The 18,644-nt window shown below is 42.1% G+C and overlaps 1 protein-coding gene across 1 annotated transcript in view; it reads right to left on the bottom strand.

Annotated features, from left to right (window-relative positions):
* Positions 1-1,116: 1,116 nt before the first annotated feature.
* LOC124804613 (tyrosine-protein kinase CSK) overlaps positions 1,117-18,644 on the bottom strand; it is a 298,897-nt gene continuing 281,369 nt past the window's right edge. Inside the window, exon 10 of the mRNA XM_047264813.1 lies at positions 1,117-1,382. Coding sequence (XP_047120769.1) covers positions 1,335-1,382 — 48 coding nt within the window. The 3' untranslated portion in view covers positions 1,117-1,334. The remainder of the gene's footprint in view (positions 1,383-18,644) is intronic.

Genomic DNA, 18,644 nt, shown 5'->3' with positions numbered 1-18,644 from the left:
CAGAAGTAGCGCTACCCTCCGCCAGACACCGTCGGGTGGTCAGCAAAGTATAGATGGCGAAGTAGAAATGAACTCACTGAGCGTTCTCACGCAAGTAACACTTCCTTCAGTACTACGACAAGACGTCAGGTATTCTTCGATGCCATCGGCGTAGTGATAACGAGCTCGTGATGAAAACAACGAAGCTGCTCTGAAAGCGATCGTTAAGACATCACGAACAGCACATTGTACCACACGTGGTATTCTTGCAAACCCAGCAATGCTCGAGGAAGCATTGCGTGTAGCTATTTTTGATTATATCAAGAAGACTGTGATGGGGAATTTGATTCCACAACTCTTGTGACATGAGGAATCAAAACGTAATAAGAGTTTTAGGAACACCGCCAAGGGAACGTGGAATGGCTAGGTAGGGTTCAGGGAAAACATCTTTTGCTGTTTAGTTCACACACTTTATTTAAACAACACTCAAAATTTTTTTTCCAGAAGCAAACATTTCCGGCGTTTTAAGAAATATAGTAACAAGGTCTAAAGGATTTAAATAAAAAACACATTGCTTAATCTACAAGCCTACTCAAGCACTTGAGAAAGGTTTACAATTGACCAGTTCTTAAAGGAAGTGATAACCACTAAAGAGAAAAAAAATTGAGAGCCTCCCCAAAAATGAGCTTCAAATTCAACTTAGTGAATATGTATCAAATCCTTTATGATATGAAACTCCCAATTTGTCCACAATATTTATCAAAATCTTACATGTTTCTCTCACTCAAACAAGCAACACGATTTTTTTAAAAGAAGGTATTAACCATGTAATAAAAACAACCATTTAAGAGACACACCTAAAATTTGCTTTCAAGCCACGCTTCCAATTATGTATAATTGCTTTAAAATATTAAAAGGCTCAGTGATTGCACAATACGTAATAAAATGCTACCATTTCTTTCAGTTCAACAAACGACAGGAAAATTCTTAAGGTATTGACCACTTTCCTGCCGTTTGTCGAACTGAAAGAAATGGTAGGATTTTATTAAGTATTGTGCAATCACTGAGACTTGTAATATTTTAAAGCAATTATACATAATTGGAAGCGTGGCTTGAAAGCAAATTTTGGTGGTGTCTCGTAAATGGTTGTCTTTATTACATGGTTAATACCTTCTTTCAAAAAATTCCTGTTGCTTGTTTATTATACACAACCATTTGAGAGGCACCCCCAAAATGTTCTTTCAACTTAACTTTGCGAATGTATATAAATTGATTTACGTAACTCTTGCTTCGATGAGCCGTTTGCAGAGCCATCGTCCTTCAGATGTCGCAGATCTGGGCGTCCTTCCACCCCATCAGCCCGGCGTCGTCTTTTGCAAGGCATGGCCCTCACGTCGGCAAAACTAGAACACAATAAGGCGTGTGTTATGGTCGATTCTATACCACATGTCCAGAAATAGTTTTAATAAGTACACCCAGTAGGGGAATGTAAGTCTGGTGCGAAATAGCACATTGTCTTTGTGAAACCACTCTCAATATGGGAGCACCGAGCTTCCAGGGTCTCAAAAGGTAATGGGCAGAAACCAAGGCCCGCAGCCTCAAGCGGCCGTATTGAACCAAAACACAAACGTTACGGAGACCCACAACAGCTCAACAGGTGGCCAACAGACGCAAAGGTCAAACCAAACAGCCGCCCAGCTAAGGACAACTTCGGAGAAGGCAGTAACTTGCACAGTTCAAGGGTGGGGTTTAAGGGTACACACCCATTACTTCGAAGATGTCAGGAAATATATAGAGTAGAACGCCGGAGGGGCCTTTAGATTAATTGAATAAATAACTGCCCCCAAGGCGACATATCCAGGCTCATTCTTCCGGGAATTCAGGTAAACAAACAGCTGAGACATCAGTCACGAGTTTTGTCTCTAGGATGAACATTCGCGTCCCGGATCACAGCACTAAGGCCACTCCATTAAATAAGAGAAGTTAAAGATCACTAAACAGTGGAAAAACGACCGGAGAGGATGATGATCCCCTTGAACCGAACGCAAGCAGCCGTGCGCTTCTCGTCCTGCAAACCGATGGGGTCTCCTGTCCGTTCTGGCGGTTGCGTCTTAAATCCTTTTGTTTGGCCACAGCCTCTCCACAAGACTGCCTTGCACCTGGTGCCCTCTCGCGGCCATCGTCATTGAAATCGATCTGCCGCAATGAGCCCAACGCTTCCACCAGAACGAGAACATCACAGAAGCGAATCTAGTACAGACAGACCACAGGAATCCGAAGGGGGCTGAGCCGCACAGTTCAAGCTGGGGAACGCTTCGTAGTCAGCTTGACAACAACATTTCGAAGAAGGTAGTAAAGAAAGTTGGCACGGCATACAAAGAGAGGCTACTTCTCGCCTTCTTTTGATACGCGGAACAACAGCAAGCTCATTGTTGTGGAAGACAGAGTGACTTGCAAAACGAAAGGTCCCCGTGCCTCATAATCGAGTGGCGGGTGTTACATTTTCTAAAAAGAAGATGGTAACTGTCGTAGTTTTATCTTACTGTGATCAGACACATAGACCTACTAAACGAAAGGTTTTTGCAATATCATAAGAAACTACTTCTAAAAGTGTATGAGTACTGCAGTGAATAAGAACTCCGTGCTCGTGCTCTAGATTCCAGGAAATGGAGGGGGAGTGAGTTGCCCCCTCCCCCTGCAGAAGTTTATGTGGGCAGAACTCTTCATTGTTGTAGGTGGGAACCCTCCTTTGCTGTTTGTTCTCCATACAATACTTAGTAAAATAATGTATGGATCATTCTGCTAAAAACAAGTTGTCCACGAGTCTTTAAATAACAGTCTATGAGCAATAGGATCCGTGAAAAGAAACAGACTGTGGGACAAAGCGTGCTTGTTATGTTTCTCATCAGGACAGAATTACTTGCGTCATGTTGTGCTACAGAACCATAAAGTGTTATAAGAGGAGGGAGTGGATTACATGCGTCTCAGAAAACTTATTTACCTACGTACCTCTTTCGAGAACAAAATGCTTTTTTGTGTGTTGCATAAACTTTGGTATCGCCTCATTTTTCTTTCTGAGAAAGGTTCTTTTGTTCTGGGGATCAAAATACTTACTGAACCCGCGATGATGTTACAAACTTCCAGAAATGGCGGAGAAAGGTAAACTATCAGTTTGAGGTATGGGACGTTGTCCAGAACTACAGCAGTTCCACGTGGCATGGACTCAACAAGTCGTTGAAGTCCCCTGTAGAAATATTAAGTCCCATAAATGTTCTATGCGACTCACGTCGGGCGATCAGGGTGGTCAAATCGTTAGCTCAAATTGTCTACAATGTTCCTATAACCAACTGGGCTGGTGACAGGGTGCATTGTCCTGTATAAAAGTTCTATCGTTGTTTGGGAACATGAAGTATATGAATTGTTGCAAATGGTCTCTCAGTAGCCGACCACAATCGAGGATCAAGTCCTTTCCATGTAAACACAGCCTACATGATTATTGAGCCACCACCAGATTGCGCAGTGTCAATCTGTGTCCATTTCTTCGTTGGGCCTACACAACATTCGAACCCTACCATCACCTCTTAAAACTGAAATCGGGACTCATCTCACCAGGCCAAAGTTTCTCAGTCGTCTACGATCCAACCAGTATGGTCACAAGAGCTGTAAGCAAAGGCACTTGCTAGGTCGTCTGAAGCCATAGCTCATTAGCGTCATATTTCGCCGCCCTGTCCTGAAAGATACGTTCGTCGTGTGTACCACATTGAAGTCTGTGGTTATTGCACGCAGTGTTGCTCGTCTGTTAACACTGACAACTTTATGCAAACGTCGGTGCTCGTAGTCGTTTAGTGAAGGCTGTCAGCCACTGTGTTGTCTGTGGTGAGAGGTAATGGCTGAATTTTGGTATTTTCGGCAGACTCTTGACACTGACTATCGCGGAGTACTGAATTCCTTAACGGTATTCGAAATGGAGCTCCACCTGTCATTCCCCGTTCAAAGTCTGTCACCTATTGCAAAGCAATTTTCTGTAAAAAATTTAAATGATAGTTGTAGGAGAGGTATGTTGCAACCTAAGTGATGATGCTTGTCTATCAAATTGTTCACCTCCTGGAAATAATTTGCAGCTCTTTTGTTGCCCAAGAAGCTATGCACAACATTTTTAAAGGCTACCCAAGCTTCTTACTCATAGCCCTGGAGGACTAAGTCAAAGTTTTGATAAACAAGAATGCTACGAATTTCAGGACTAATGACGATTACTTCCCTCAATGCCACCTCACTAAACTGTGGAACTTCGTCTCTCTGGTACTTGAAAGAATCTCCGTTCTTGTTCATTTCCTTTACAGAATTCTTCATGGCACTGAACTTGATGTGTAAAGGTGGTAGACTAATTTTATTTCGATCTACCAGCAGACTGTGCTGGACTTTCTTATATCTGGGCCGCAGAGTTTCCCTGTAAGACCAATGTTTTCCGCTGTAGTGTGCAGATCTATCCAGAATATCTCGAACGTACAGGAAATAGCACTATTTTGTGTATATCGACTGCATGCCCAACAATACTGCAACCATCTCGAGGTCTCCACAGATTCGCCAGGAGCGGTCTTTGTACTTTATTGTTTGCAGAAGTAATATGATATTTGCATACGTTTCCTTCATGTGGGTAGCATGGCCTATTGGAACGGAAGACCTACAATTCTCATTATGTAACAACACAGCTTTGAAACTAAGCTTTGATACATGTATGAACAGCCTCCAGTCCGAGCACAACATTAAAATCTGTCACGAAATCATTAAAGTCACATGAATCATTTAGGTTATCCCCTTTTTTAAAAGTCTTGTACATTATCATGTGGTTGCAGAAGATTCTGCTGTTCCAGTCTACAACCTGGAAGCTACGCTTTGTTTTTGATAGGTGTTGGTTTCAAATTATATAATCTAGATCACCTTCAGTTAGTCTTTGTGGCTCACACTGATACACCTACTAAATCAAGATACTTTGATGTTGAACCAAAGGGTATTTTATGGGATGATTTTTCCATTTTGGCATCATCAACATTTGCCTCCAGACTGTAATCCGCTGGTAAATTTGGTAAAGTCAGATGAAGCCCATGTGGAACTGGACGGATAGTTGATGGAATGTTGGGGTGTGTAATGTTCAAGGACTTCTTTCTTGACAGACATTTGTGAATAGCAGGTGCCATGCGGAAACATCAGTTATCTACATGATTGGCGAGTTCCCTCCAAATCAGTGGGATGGCATAGGCCACTGAACGCTGAGTTTTACTGAGCGCTCCAAATAAATTTTCAAAACAGGAATTGCAACAAACATGATGTGCTCACGGTTTGTCTTAATCACTTAGCTTCGCCACCAAAATATTGGTGGTAGGCTATTCTGAAATAATACAGCATTTCTGGCTGGCAAATATCATGTTTCAACAGATACAGCAAAACTGATTCGGATGGTTTACACATTTTTACATTAAGGCCTCATTACTGAGTCTGCTTATGAATTCATATTTATACAATGAAAGGACAATTTTGGTTTCACCACAAGCAGTCTCCAGACAAATAATGAAATCAAACAATTTATATATAATGAACTAATTATAATGTACATTGGCGTTCTAACATAAAGAAGTGTCCCACACTTACATAATACACAGATGTGTACTGTATTTCGAAATAACAGCTAACGAAGCATTTTAAATCAACAAAGATAATCAATTTTTGAAAATGTTGTGTACTTGGATAGATAAAAAATGTACTCACCAAGTGGCGGCAGGAGAACACACATATAAAGGTGATAACAGTAAATGTCTGAAGATGACCTTGTAAGCCGAAAACCGGTTAACACTAAAAGTAATACTGTAGAGCAAAAGAAAACTGGTGCTTTTCATTTATTATAATGTTGTTCTACTAAGAACCGACGGAAGATTCTGTTAACACATATAAAGGTATTAAAGTCTGCAAGCTTACGGAGCCAGTGGCTCCTTCTTCTGGTGGAAGAACTGAATGGGGAAGGAAGAGGGTGAAGGAATAGGGGGTGAGTTTCAGGAAAAGGGGTAGAGTTCGGAAAATTCACCCAGAACCCCATCTCAAGGGAGACTTATTGTAGAAGACGAGACGGAAAGATTTTGTTGGGGACTGCGGCGGACGAGATTTGAAAACCTGACAACTTAAAGGTGAAAGATAGGGTAGTACGCAAGACAGAGATTACTGCCAAAACATTGTGCGCAAGTTAATAAGAGCGGAAAGATAAGTGAATTGTATGTGATGTGAGAGGTGCGAGCTAACATCCCAAAGATGTTCGGGCTCACATGCGGTTCCTCTTCGTCGCAATGTCTTGGCTCAAACTCGTCTAGGGGTTGAACAGCACGTGTCGCATTACACGCCATGAAGTTGACACTTGTGATCCTTTGGTTAAATTGTCTGGCTGATGGCAAGTTTGCGAAATACAAAGTTAACATAACATATAATAACAGTAATAATAATATCGGGAACTAAATTAACGACCCATGAATGATATAGGCACACAGTTCCGACTTGGTTAGAATAATGTTTATTCAGAAAGCAAATTAATAACGAAAGTGGTAGTATTTAGAGTTACTGTTACACTCGAGCGCATATCCATTTGACACAGTTAGATCATTCACAATCTCATCGCGAAATGCAAGCTATCTACGCAAAAAGTTAGAGTTAACACCAGGCGCGCTGCTGCCCACCGCTCAGTGACGAAGTCCCGCGATACCACACTGAGCCGTGCATGACTCGCCGCCCCACCATTTGGTATTTTACACCCTGTTTTAACGTATTTCCATCTCATCACGTTGATTTAAATTACTGGTGTTACTGAGTTGCTGTTTTGCCTGACCGTCATCGGCGTATCGACATGTCCCCTCGGATAGGATCTTTGCTCGGCTGCTATGACTTCCCGGTTGTCATCTGTCGCGATGTGGGTCGGAACGTGCGAGGAGGAGAGTTCACGGCGGCAGTTGGGGTCGTGAGTTGGGCCCTGCCAGGGAGTTGCAACGCGTCTGGAGCGCAGCCCGGACCAGCCAGTCGCCGGCTTGCAGCAGCAGTGAGCCCTGCGTGGACATCGCCCGCCCGACCGTTGCCGCCACGCGTCACTTAAACTGGGCCTGACCTTTGGTGGATTGTTGATCGGTCGGTTGATCCGAGGACATCACCGTGCGGCGTAGTTGACTGGGCCGCTGGCGGTCTCTGCGCAGTGTCGGAGTCTGTCTGGAGCTGTCCGATCGGTACGAGCATCGTGAAGGTTACGTTGTTTTGAGGATTACGTTGTTGGTTCCAGCGTTGCTGTTGTGGAAGTTTTCCTGTGAATGACAACGAGTGAAGTATTCGAGATGGCACCCGTCAGGAGGAACTGATTAAATTAATTTATCCATAGTTAAGTGCACCAGCGGAATTTTCTGCCTTGTGGCCGTTAGTGTTCTGGTTAGCTGCCCTGGCCGCTAACGTAAATTCAGGCAGTGTTCATTTTGGGTGAAGTTAATCGTATTATCTTGTTTCGTAGTTCAGTGAACCAGTAGAATTTTCTGCATTGTGGCCGTTAGTGTTCTAGCCAGTGTAATTTTTAGCCAGTGTCTTTTCCTCACCGGTTGTTGCTGCCCAGCATGGTGTGTAGTTTTGGCAGCTCAGTTCACATACGCTTTTGTTTGGGGATAGTGATACTTGCAACTTTTCAGGGGCCTTGAATTGTCGTGTACTCCGTCGTGGCAAGCAAGCGGTTGGTCGGTCGGTCCGTGACTGTCCCTTGGTTGGGTTCGCACGAATTAAGTGTAGCTGGACTCACCACCTGCCTCGCCTAAGTGAACGAGGGCAGACCGACCCACTGGAGACTCCAGAGTGCCGTTGTCTTAATTATCCTTTTGGCAGTCTTAATGTTGTTGTAATTTAACTGTGTTTTATATTTTTAATTTGGCAATGTTAGTTGTGGGCCTTCAGCCCTGGAAACATGTTCTCAGAGTTTCCTTCAAGTCCAAACATTATCGCCTTCTGCTTATGAAAGGTTATTTTAATTTCCTCTGAGAGATTTTACAAGTTATTGTGGGCCTTCCGCCGTTGGTGTTGTAAAAGGAAATTTTTAAACTTAATGTATTGTTTTACCGATTGTTGTAATATATATTTCCTTAATTTGCAGAATTTAACCTTGCGGCCTTCAGCCATCTTATTGCGTTTCTTTATCTCTTCCTGTGCACCTTGTGGGCCATCGGCCCTGTTAGCATCTTAAAACATTGTGGCCTTCTGCCTTCAGTAATCATCATAGTATATTTGGAATTTTGAAGATTTAATCCGGCGGCCTTCAGCCGCTCCGCATGTTGATCTCATATATGTATACGATTTATCTCATTCGTAAATGTAACTGTGTGTCATGTCTTTCAAAATTGAATTTATTCTAAAGCATCTGTTTGGAGACCTTCAGCCGCGAAGCAAATTTAATTCTTTCAAAAGTGTATTTTTGAACTAAATGATAATAAATTACAATTGTGAAATGAATCCGACCGCAACTCCCTTGGCCCTTTCCACAATCCTAATTACCTGTTAGCCCTGCGTGATTAGCGGGGGTTTCACACACAACACGAAATTTTCTCAGTCGTTTCACTTCCTAGCTGCCTGAAGACCGACATTCGGTTTCGCGTCTCAATCCGAACTGTTCACTTTGGTGTCTCCAGCCAAACTGTCCGTTTTCGAGTCTCCATCCGAATCGTTACCTTTGGTGTGTCGACCAGAATTGCCCTCTGCCCGTCTCCGACCGCGTTTCCCGCACGCCGAAAATCTTCGCTCAACTGACTAGCGCAGTTCCCTTTTCCTGAAGCCGTCCATCTGATTGGCTACAGCTTACTCTACATTACATTACATTTTAACATATTTAAATAATCAAAGCTTGACCACTTTCACGTTCTAAATAAAGTAACAATAATATCCATTACATAATAAACGTTAAATTGTTTTACATAAAATCAATACAGTTTCATTCTTAACGCTGGATGTCACGGCCAGCAGCCCTGCACCAATGTGCTTTCTGATAAATAAACAAAGAACAAAAGTTACTATTATGCACTAAGCTTTACAACAATTATTCTATTACCTAATGATTCAATAAGGTGTCATGCAGTCATCGTTCAATGTGTTTTGTGTGGAGGAAATGATCTGATGCTTAACTGAAAATACTGATAATTTAAATTTACTATATCTCTTAAACAAATAAAGTTACAGAGTTGATATTTACAAAGTTTGTCCTTTTAATGATGCGCTTCTATATGAAATGTCGATCGTTAAGATCGACCAAAGCGTGCAGATTTTAGCATTCAGGTCTTTGTTACAAAACTTGTTAATTTCACTTTAACAGTAAATCCTAAACTATTATAGATATGATCAATATTAAAGTTTTATTGGGATCTCCATGAAACTTTATGGAGAATGGCAAATTAAAATTACTGTGGCTTCATTCCCTGCACTACTACAGAATTAAACAGTTTTCATAAATGTTTCCCTTTATGGCCGATCTTATGGCAGCCATATTTAACACTGCTATTTCTCCTTGACCACTAAAGCCTTCTACTGGGTTTCCCTACGACGTAGGTTCTCGTCTGTCTCATTCGCACACTGCAGCGCTTAAGCCTCAACAGAAAATAGACACCTGCGAATTTCCCCATCTCGTGGTGAATCTGCGCCCTTTGTGGCACACGGTCCTCGGCGACAGTGTTCGTTTCACAATTCCTGCAGGTTGACTCTTTCGGCCATATATTTAAATGAGAGCGAAATGCTCGTTAATTCACAGAGGGAACAGAACGGGAAAAACACTGTCTGCGCAAACTAAGTTGACACTCGACGTTGTGGCCGATGAGAGCGACCATAAATGTGAAATGCCTTTAAGCTCACACACATCAGCCAACATGTCGAGTGTCGACTTAGTTTGCACAGACGTTAGATAGGTCAGAAAAGGAAACAAATAGATAACTAAAATGGAGTGAAGAAAGGAATAGCTACTGTGAAGAAATGATGAGACTCAAGAAGCTGACGTAAATTAACGCCAGGTGGGTGATGAGAACAAACATCTTGTAGCGCCAGTTCACCTCTGCAGAGTTCTGAGAAACTGGTTTCTGGGGGAAGGCACCAAGGCCACGACTGTCATGTTGTAGAGCATGCTCTGCAACAGGATATTCAGTGTTGCCAGTATAACACCCTCTGCCTATGCCCATTCATTGTGACTGATAATGTGATGATAGTCATGCCGATGTAAAATGCTGAACATATTTACATAACAGCTTAAATATGACATGTGTCATTTCACAGATGGCTCTTCCTTTGATAATGTCTGATTTGCCTTTTACAGTGGTGGTATAGGTGGTGGTGGAGGGGGGGGGGTGCATAGCGCAAGTCTGACAGCAGGGACAGTCACAGAAGTAGTAGCAGCCAGGGGGTAGAGAGATGGGTGCAGAAGGAGGGTGGAGCCTGACAAGGACCTTGCGAAGATTCTGAGGACGACGAAAAACTATTCTAGGTGTGGTAGGCAAAATGTCTTGCAGAATGGATCACATTTCAGGGCATAATTTAGGGAAGTCGTAGCCTTGTCGAAGCAGCTGATTAATACATTAAAGACCAGGATAATGCTGAGTGACAAGATGTGTACTCCTAAGTTGTTTTAGGAGGGATTAGCAGTAGCAGGACTGGATATGAAGGCCCAGTAAGTCTGCTAATGAATTAGACTTTTGGAGTTATTACATACAGTGAAGGCTCAGGTGAGAATGGTGGTATATTTTTGTAAAGAGTCTGCATCTGAACAAATACTTTTGCCTCGAATACCAAGTGTGAAAGTGAGGAAACTTTTGACATGGACAGGATGGCAGATTTAATGTGGACAGAAGTGTGTAGCTGACCTTCGCTGAGGGTGAGATCAATGTCAAGGAAAGTGGCATGCGATTCGGAATAGTATCATGTGAAATTTCATTGGGAGAATGAATTAAATGATTTAAGAATTTTAAATGGTCAACCTTGCAATGAGTTCATATGGCTAGGATGTCATTAAATGGATCCAAACCAATCCAGAGGCTGAAGGCTTATGGATCCCAGGAAGCCCCCTCCAAGTCATTCACGAAAAGGCTACCATAGGAAGGAGCTATATTGTTACCCATGGCTATGGCCCTCATCTGTTTGTATGCCTGCCCGTCAATGGTAAATTATATTTACTGGCAAGTATAAAGCTGATTAAGGTGAGTAGGAAGGATGTCTCGACTCAGGTGAGCAGGAGAGATGTTATGAGTCAGGTGGGCATTGACTGAGGAAATGTTCAGCAACAGACAGAGCATGTATATGAGGGATGTAAGTATAGAGGATGGTGGCATCAATGGTGACAAGCAAGGTTTGTGGTGGGAGTGGGACAAGAACAGATTTCAGATGACCTAGGATGTGGTTCGTGTCTTTAATATAGGAGGGAAGTCTTTGTACTATGGGTTCAAGGTGGTGATCAACTAAGGCAGGTATACATTCGATGGTTCTTAGAAGCCAGCAACTATGTAACGGCGTGTGTGACTGGTTTGTGGATCTTAGGAAGAAGGTAAAAGGGATGCTGTACATAGAGGTGTCAGCCAGCTGGCGTAGACCTTCGCTTACATATTCCCATTGGTCAAATACCACAGTGGTAGATCCATTGTTCACTTGGAAGATAATGATGGAATCATCACCTTTTAAGGAACAAAAAGCCTGGAGTTCTGCAGATGACAGGTTAGGTTAATGTTGTAAGGAACTTATGAAGCATTTTGAAGCAATACTGGATGTCAGGAATCCTTGGAAGGCTTGTAAGGGATGATTCTGAGTTCGTGTTGTTGGATCAAGTTGGTATCGTTCTCAGAGCTGTTCAAGGCAGGATTGAAGGTCAGGTTTGATGCTAGAAGGGTTTTGGGATTGGGCTGCAAAGTCATATTTCTAGTTGCCATTACATGTGAAGGAAATTACATCCTTGACAAAACAGCGCGATTAAATGCAGGTTTGCAGGCCTCTGTGGCGGAGCGGTTCTAGGCGCTTCAGTCTGGAACCTCGCTGCTGCTACGGGCGCAGGTTCGAATCCTGCCTCAGGCATGGATGTGCGTGATGTCCGTAGGTTAGTCAGGTTGAAGTAGTTCTACGTCTAGGGGCCTGATGACCTCATAGAAGTCCCATAGTGCTCAGAGCCATTTGAACCATTTGAAATGCAGGTTTAGGGCTGAAAGTGAGACCCTTCGATAATACAGATAAAACTGGAAGGGTGAGTGCCTTGGATGCGAGGTTGAGAACACTGCACTGTTTCGACTGGTTCCTGTGATTATATGTCTTCACTGGTCTGGGAAGCAGGTTTGAAGATTGGGGGATGTGAAGAAGTTTGGCCCAGCTTGGTTTGTAGGAGAGGAGTGGTGATTGATGGTGCCGCTGTTTTAGAGAGCTGCAGAGGGAGACAGAGGGAGATGCCACAGTTGAGGTAGTTTGGGAGAAGGTAGGATAGCTTTCTGAGGTGAAGTCTGGCATGTTGTTGCAGTTTGAAGTTGAGTTGGCGGGTGATACCATCCAAGGAAACATGAGGAGTGTGTAACTACAGGATTTTGTAGGAGAGAAGTCTGGTTGAGTGGAAACTGGTGGATAAGGCATACAGGTCACAGTTTACCGAAGTAAATGCAAGAGAAAGCTATATTTGAAACTATATATATAAAATGATCAATATCTGAAAATATAATGTAATTGTATGGATACAAAAATCTACTCACAAAGCCGCGGCAGGGGAAAACACATGAAAATGTATTGAAGTTTCAAGTTTCCGAAGTCAGTGCCTCCTTCTCACTCATTACCTCCTGTTAACCCTTGTCCGTTCTCAAGATTTTCTTACGAATTTTTCTGTTTTTCCGATCTTTTCCACCCTCTGCTCTTCTTTCATGCCACTCCCACCATCTCCAATACTGCAGACCCTCCTCTCTTACCATGAAGAATCCCATCACATACCATATAATTCCTTTCGGAAAAACGCTTTTGCACTATCAGACTAAGGTCCCATATTCTGGTTCTTGAAACTTGCTTTTCCCTGGGAGTTACTCCCAAAGGCCTAGCATTGAAAGTATCTGTTCTGGATATAATCTTACTCTACACCAGCCTCTTTCACAGTTTCAGGTGCAGCAGTCTCTTGCACTTACCCAGCTAATCTGTGATCTATATAGCTCATCTGCCAATTTCCACTCCACCCCTCTCCTACAAAATCCTGAAGTTATCCACCACTCATTTTTCCTTGGGTGGTATCATCCGCCAAACCAAAATGTTCAAATGTGTGTCAAATCTTATGAGACTTAACTGCTAAGGTCATCAGTCCCTAAGCTTACACACAACTTAACCCAAATTATCCTAAGGACAAACACACTCACACCCAAGCCCGAGGGAGGACTCGAACCTCCGCCGGGACGCCAAACCAACATCAAACTGCAACAACATGCCGGATTTCGCCCCAAAAAGCTGTCCCGCCTTCTCCTAACAATCTCAATAGTGGTGTTTCCCTTCCAGTCCTTCTACAGCTCCCTAAACTGACTGAAGCCACTCTTATGCGGCCCTAATATAACTTCGTTAATATTTTTGACAATTGTGAATTATTTAAGAATAACTGTTTCAAATGATTAAGTATTGCACCAAAAACTTCTAGTTGTAAGAAGTTATAGTTAGTCTAGTTTTGTTTTGTATAAGTCTATAAATAATAGAGACAGTAGTATCTCCCTCGCATTTTGTCATTGTGTCTCAGCTCATCTTTCCGCATGTTGTTTGTATTGTGTCAGCTCGTGTGTGGCTTATGACTTTTAGTCGTGAAAATACATAATGTGAAGATATTCAAAACTTTAATTTCAGAAGTACCTTCCACCTTACCTGTGACTAAATGAGAAACCGTAAAAGCTGTTTTTCAGGCGCCATATGTAACTGGGCTAGCAAAACCGCTTCAGACCTTAACATGTAAACGCGACCAGCAGAAAACTGTTTCCGAAATTCAATTTTACTTGCGTCTCGCGACCCGCTGGTCGGCTGATTGACTGAAAGTTAAATTCATGACGTCTATACAGTAGCCAGTCAGCCAGCGGGTTGCCAGAGGCAAGTAAATAACAGCCGCCATCTTAATTTCAAGGTTTCCGAAGTTCTACATCTACATACATACTCCGCTAGTCACCAAGCAGTGTGTGGCGGAGGGCACAGTTCGCACCAAAGTCATATCCCCCCCCCCCTCCCACCCTCTGTTCCACTAGCGGATCGCACGAGGGAAAAACGCCTGAACGTGTAACTACGAGCTCTAATTTCCCTTATCTTTGAATGGTGATCATTGCGCGATTTGAAAGTTGGTGGTAATAATATATGCTCTACATCCTCGGAGAAGATCGGATTTCGGAATTTAGTGAGCAGCCCCTTCTGTTTAGCGCGTCGTCTATCTGAAAGTGTATCCCACTTCAAACTTTGTATGAAATTTGTAACGATCTCACGATGGCTAAATGTACCAGTCACGAATCTTGCCGCTCTTCTTTGGTCCTTTTCAATCTCTTGAATGCGACCCAATTGGTAAGGGTCCCATACAAACGAACAATGCTCTAAGACTACACAAACTGACGTATTGTAAGCAATTTCCTTTGTTGAAGGACTGCATCGCTACCAATAAACTGCAATCTAGAGTTCGTCTTGCCCGTTACTTGTATAATCTGATCATTCCATTTGAGATCATTTCGAACAGTCACACCCAGGTACTTGACGGATGTTATCGCTTCCAAAGACTGGGTATTTATTTTGTACTCGTACATTAATGGGGATTTTCGCCTTGTTATATGCAGTAGGTTACACTTACTAATATTGAGAGTAACTGCCAGTCATTACACCACGCATTTATTTTCTGCAAATCCTCATTGATTTGTTCAAAACTTTCGTGTGATACTACTTTCCTGTAGACTACAGCATCATCGGCAAACAGTCTAAGGCCGCTGCCAATACCATCAACCAGATCGTTTATGTAAATCGTAAAAAGCAGCGGGCCTACTACGCTGCCCTGGGGCACTCCTGAAGTTACGCTTGTTTCTGTTTAATTCATCCCATTCAGGACGACATACTGCTGTCTGTCTGTTAGCAAACTTTCTGTCCAACCGTATACGTCATCGGATAGACCGTAAGCGCGCACTTTTTGGAGCAAGGGACAGTGCGGAACTGAGTCGAACGCCTTTCGAAAGTCGAGAAATATGGCATCAGTCTGGGAGCCGGTACCTAGAGCCTGTTGCATATCGTGCACAAAGAGGGCTAGCTGTCTCGCGTGACGACTGTTTCCTAAAAACGTTCTGGTTTCTGCAGATGAGCTTCTCAGAGTCTAGAAAGTTGTTGATGTATTCGGTGTTTCTCGTATTGAAGCCTGCGTATTACGAACGTACACAGTTTCAATGATCCACCGCATTAAAGATCTCTCCAAATACGATCTTTCATTTGTGTATGAGGAAGCTAGTATTATTGAGTGATTACTGAAAGATAAATTATAGCTGCACATTCTACAAATGGTGAAATTAATGCAATGCTGGCGTTAGATTTATATTTTGGTACTGGCATTTTCAGTGCTCTTAAACAAAGCATTTGACGAGTGGTTTTCCAAAAAAGCAACAAAGTTTCTAGTAACAGTGTAATTCCAGACTGAGTATTTCCCTTAGTAAAAGAAAGCGAATGTATTACAGTGTCTTATAGTGTATTTGTACGAAACATAACTCCAATATCCATAATTCATTAACTTTAATATGAAAGGTTTCACATAACTTGATGTGTTGATCTACCTGGCCATTTTACGAATATTCACTTGTATTGATAGACTACTTACGAAAATCGTGCAACAAAACCGATGTCTGATAAAACAACAAGGATAACGTTTATGTTTATTTCTCCTTAGATCATCTTACATGATGCCAGGTGAGACAGCTTGAAACAAGCAAGAAAATCAGAGTAATACATTACAGGACTGATAAGAATCGTACGGATTTTTGGATACACATTATCAACATTATTTCCCCGGGTTTATCACCACACCCACATACTTATACATAGCTACTAGTCTCTTGTAGGTCTCTGTTTCCATATTTTAGGCTGATATTTTCAGTGTGGATATTTCTGCTGGCTTGAAACTGCATGTACATTTTTTGTGTGCCATTTATGAACAAACTGTTACTACTGAAATAGTGGTATGCATTTTCTGAGTTCAGAGTAAGTTTTTCTCCAGGTCATTTTAAGTGCTATCACTAGCTGCAACAGATGTATCATCAGCACGTATAACGACATTTTGACCCTTTAGTGTACTCATATCATTTATATAGAGAATGAAAAGTAGTTGGCTCAATACTATGTGATTTTTAATTTTCTTTGAGACTCTCATATGGATGTTTTAGGCAGGCAATCAATGAAGCAAAGAAACTACATGATATAGTAAACACTGAAAAGTAAAAAATAAAAAGCAAAGAAGCCGGAAGTATTATTACTCCATTGTCTACCCTAAACAAAAAGGTGATATTGCCGTGACCCCAAAACTCTGTCCTGTGCAAGTTTCTTCATCTCCGAGTAACTATGGCAATCTACATCCTTCTGAATCTGCTCAATTTGTTCATGCCTTGGTCTCCCTCTACGATTTTTACCCGCTGCGCTTCCCTCCAATACTAAACTGATGATCCCTTGATGCCTCTGAACGTGTCCTACCAACCGACCCCTTCTTCAAGTCAAGTTGTGCCACAAATTCCTCTTCTCCTAAATTCTGTTCAATACCTCCCCTCATTAGTTACGTGTTCTACCCATCTAATAATCTTCAGGATTCTTCTGGAGAACCATTTCTCGAAATCTTCTATTCTCATTTTGTCTAAATTATTTATCGGCCATGTTTCACTTTCATACAAGGCTACACTCCATACAAATACTTTCAGGAAAGACTTCCTGACACTTAAATCTATACTCAATGTTAACAAATTTTTCTTCTTCAGAAACGCTTGCCTTGCCATTGCCAGTCTACATTTTATATCCTCTCTACTTCGACCATCATCAGTTATTTTGCTCCCCAAATAGCAAAACTCATCTACTATTTTAAGTGTCTCATTTCATCTGTTCAATGAACAGATGTGGTAGATTGCATTACATCCCACAATTCCTACGAAAACTTTACAGTTAGTATCTTGTGACGTAGCTGGTTCTATACCATATGCCAGAGGTAGCAATAAGTATATAGTAGCATTATATCATCTGTTTTCTAAAGATGTTAAATTGTATCCCAAAGCAACATCTATTTGTAAAAGAATCTTACAGAATTACATTTCAAGGGTAGGAATACCCGACAATATCTTGTCAGCTAACGCATCTTACCTCTTAGGTCATAAATTTAAATCCTTTATGAGGGAACATAGTAATAAGCACATTTTTAATCCGGAAGCCATCCCATTGACGGGTATTTAGAGAATTTAATAAATTTATAAGATCATATGCATCAAAACAGCAGTCAAAATGTATTGACTATGTAACTACTTGAAAATGTATTTAATAATTTACCTCATTCGTCTATGAAACACGCGCCTTCGGAGATTATGTTTAACGAAATAGAAAAGAATGAATGGATAGACCCTGTGCCGAAAGTACCCAATTAGATGGCAACGAAGAAAAGCAGATAGCCGAGTTTAACAAGAACTGCGCCATAATGCTCAAAAGAGAAAGTCCCAGTTTGATAAAAGGCTAGGTCAAATAACACAATACACAACTGAAGGCAATATTCTCCTCAGAACGAGCCCCTAAAGCGTCTTTATCGAAAAAAAATGGCAAGCTCTTTATTCTAGACCACACATTGTTGTACATCTACATCTACGGTTATACTCCGCAAGCCACCCAACGGTGTGTGGCGGAGGGCACTCTACGTGCCACTGTCATTACCTCCCTTTCCTGTTCCAGTCGCGTATGGTTTACGGGAAGAACGACTGCCAGAAAGCCTCCGTACGCGCTCGAATCTCTCTAATCTTACATTCGTGGTCTCCTCGGGAGGTACAAATAGGGGGAAGCAATATATTCGATACCTCATCCAGAAACGCACCCTCTCGAAACCTGGAAAGCAAGCTACACCGCGATGCAGAGCGCCTCTCTTGCAGAGTCTGCCACTTGAGTTTGCTAAACATCTCCGTAACGCTATCACGCTTACCAAATAACCCTGTGACGAAACGCGCCACTCTTCTTTGGATCTTCTCTATCTCCTCCGTCAACCCGATCTGGTACGGATCCCACACTGATGAGCAATGCTCAAGTATAGGTCGAACGAGTGTTTTGTAAGCCACCTCCTTTGTTGATGGACTACATTTTCTAAGGACTCTCCCAATGAATCTCAACCTGGTACCCGCCTTACCAACAATTAATTTTATATGATCATTCTACTTCAAATCGTTCCGCACGCATACTCCCAGATATTTTACAGAAGTAACTGCTACGAGTGTTTGGTCCGCTATCATATAATCATACAATAAAGGATCCTTCTTTCTATGTATTCGCAATACATTACATTTGTCTATGTTAAGAGTCAGTTGCCACTCCCTGCATCAAGTGCCTGTTCGCTGCAGATCTTCCTGCATTTCGCTGCAATTTTCTAATGCTGCAACTTCTCTGTATACTACAGCATCATC

The sequence above is a fragment of the Schistocerca piceifrons genome, chromosome 7, assembly GCF_021461385.2.
Source record: "Schistocerca piceifrons isolate TAMUIC-IGC-003096 chromosome 7, iqSchPice1.1, whole genome shotgun sequence".
Lineage (NCBI taxonomy): Eukaryota > Metazoa > Arthropoda > Insecta > Orthoptera > Acrididae > Schistocerca > Schistocerca piceifrons.
Note: the sequence above shows the minus strand (reverse complement) of the source record. Positions and strands in the feature narration are given on the sequence as shown.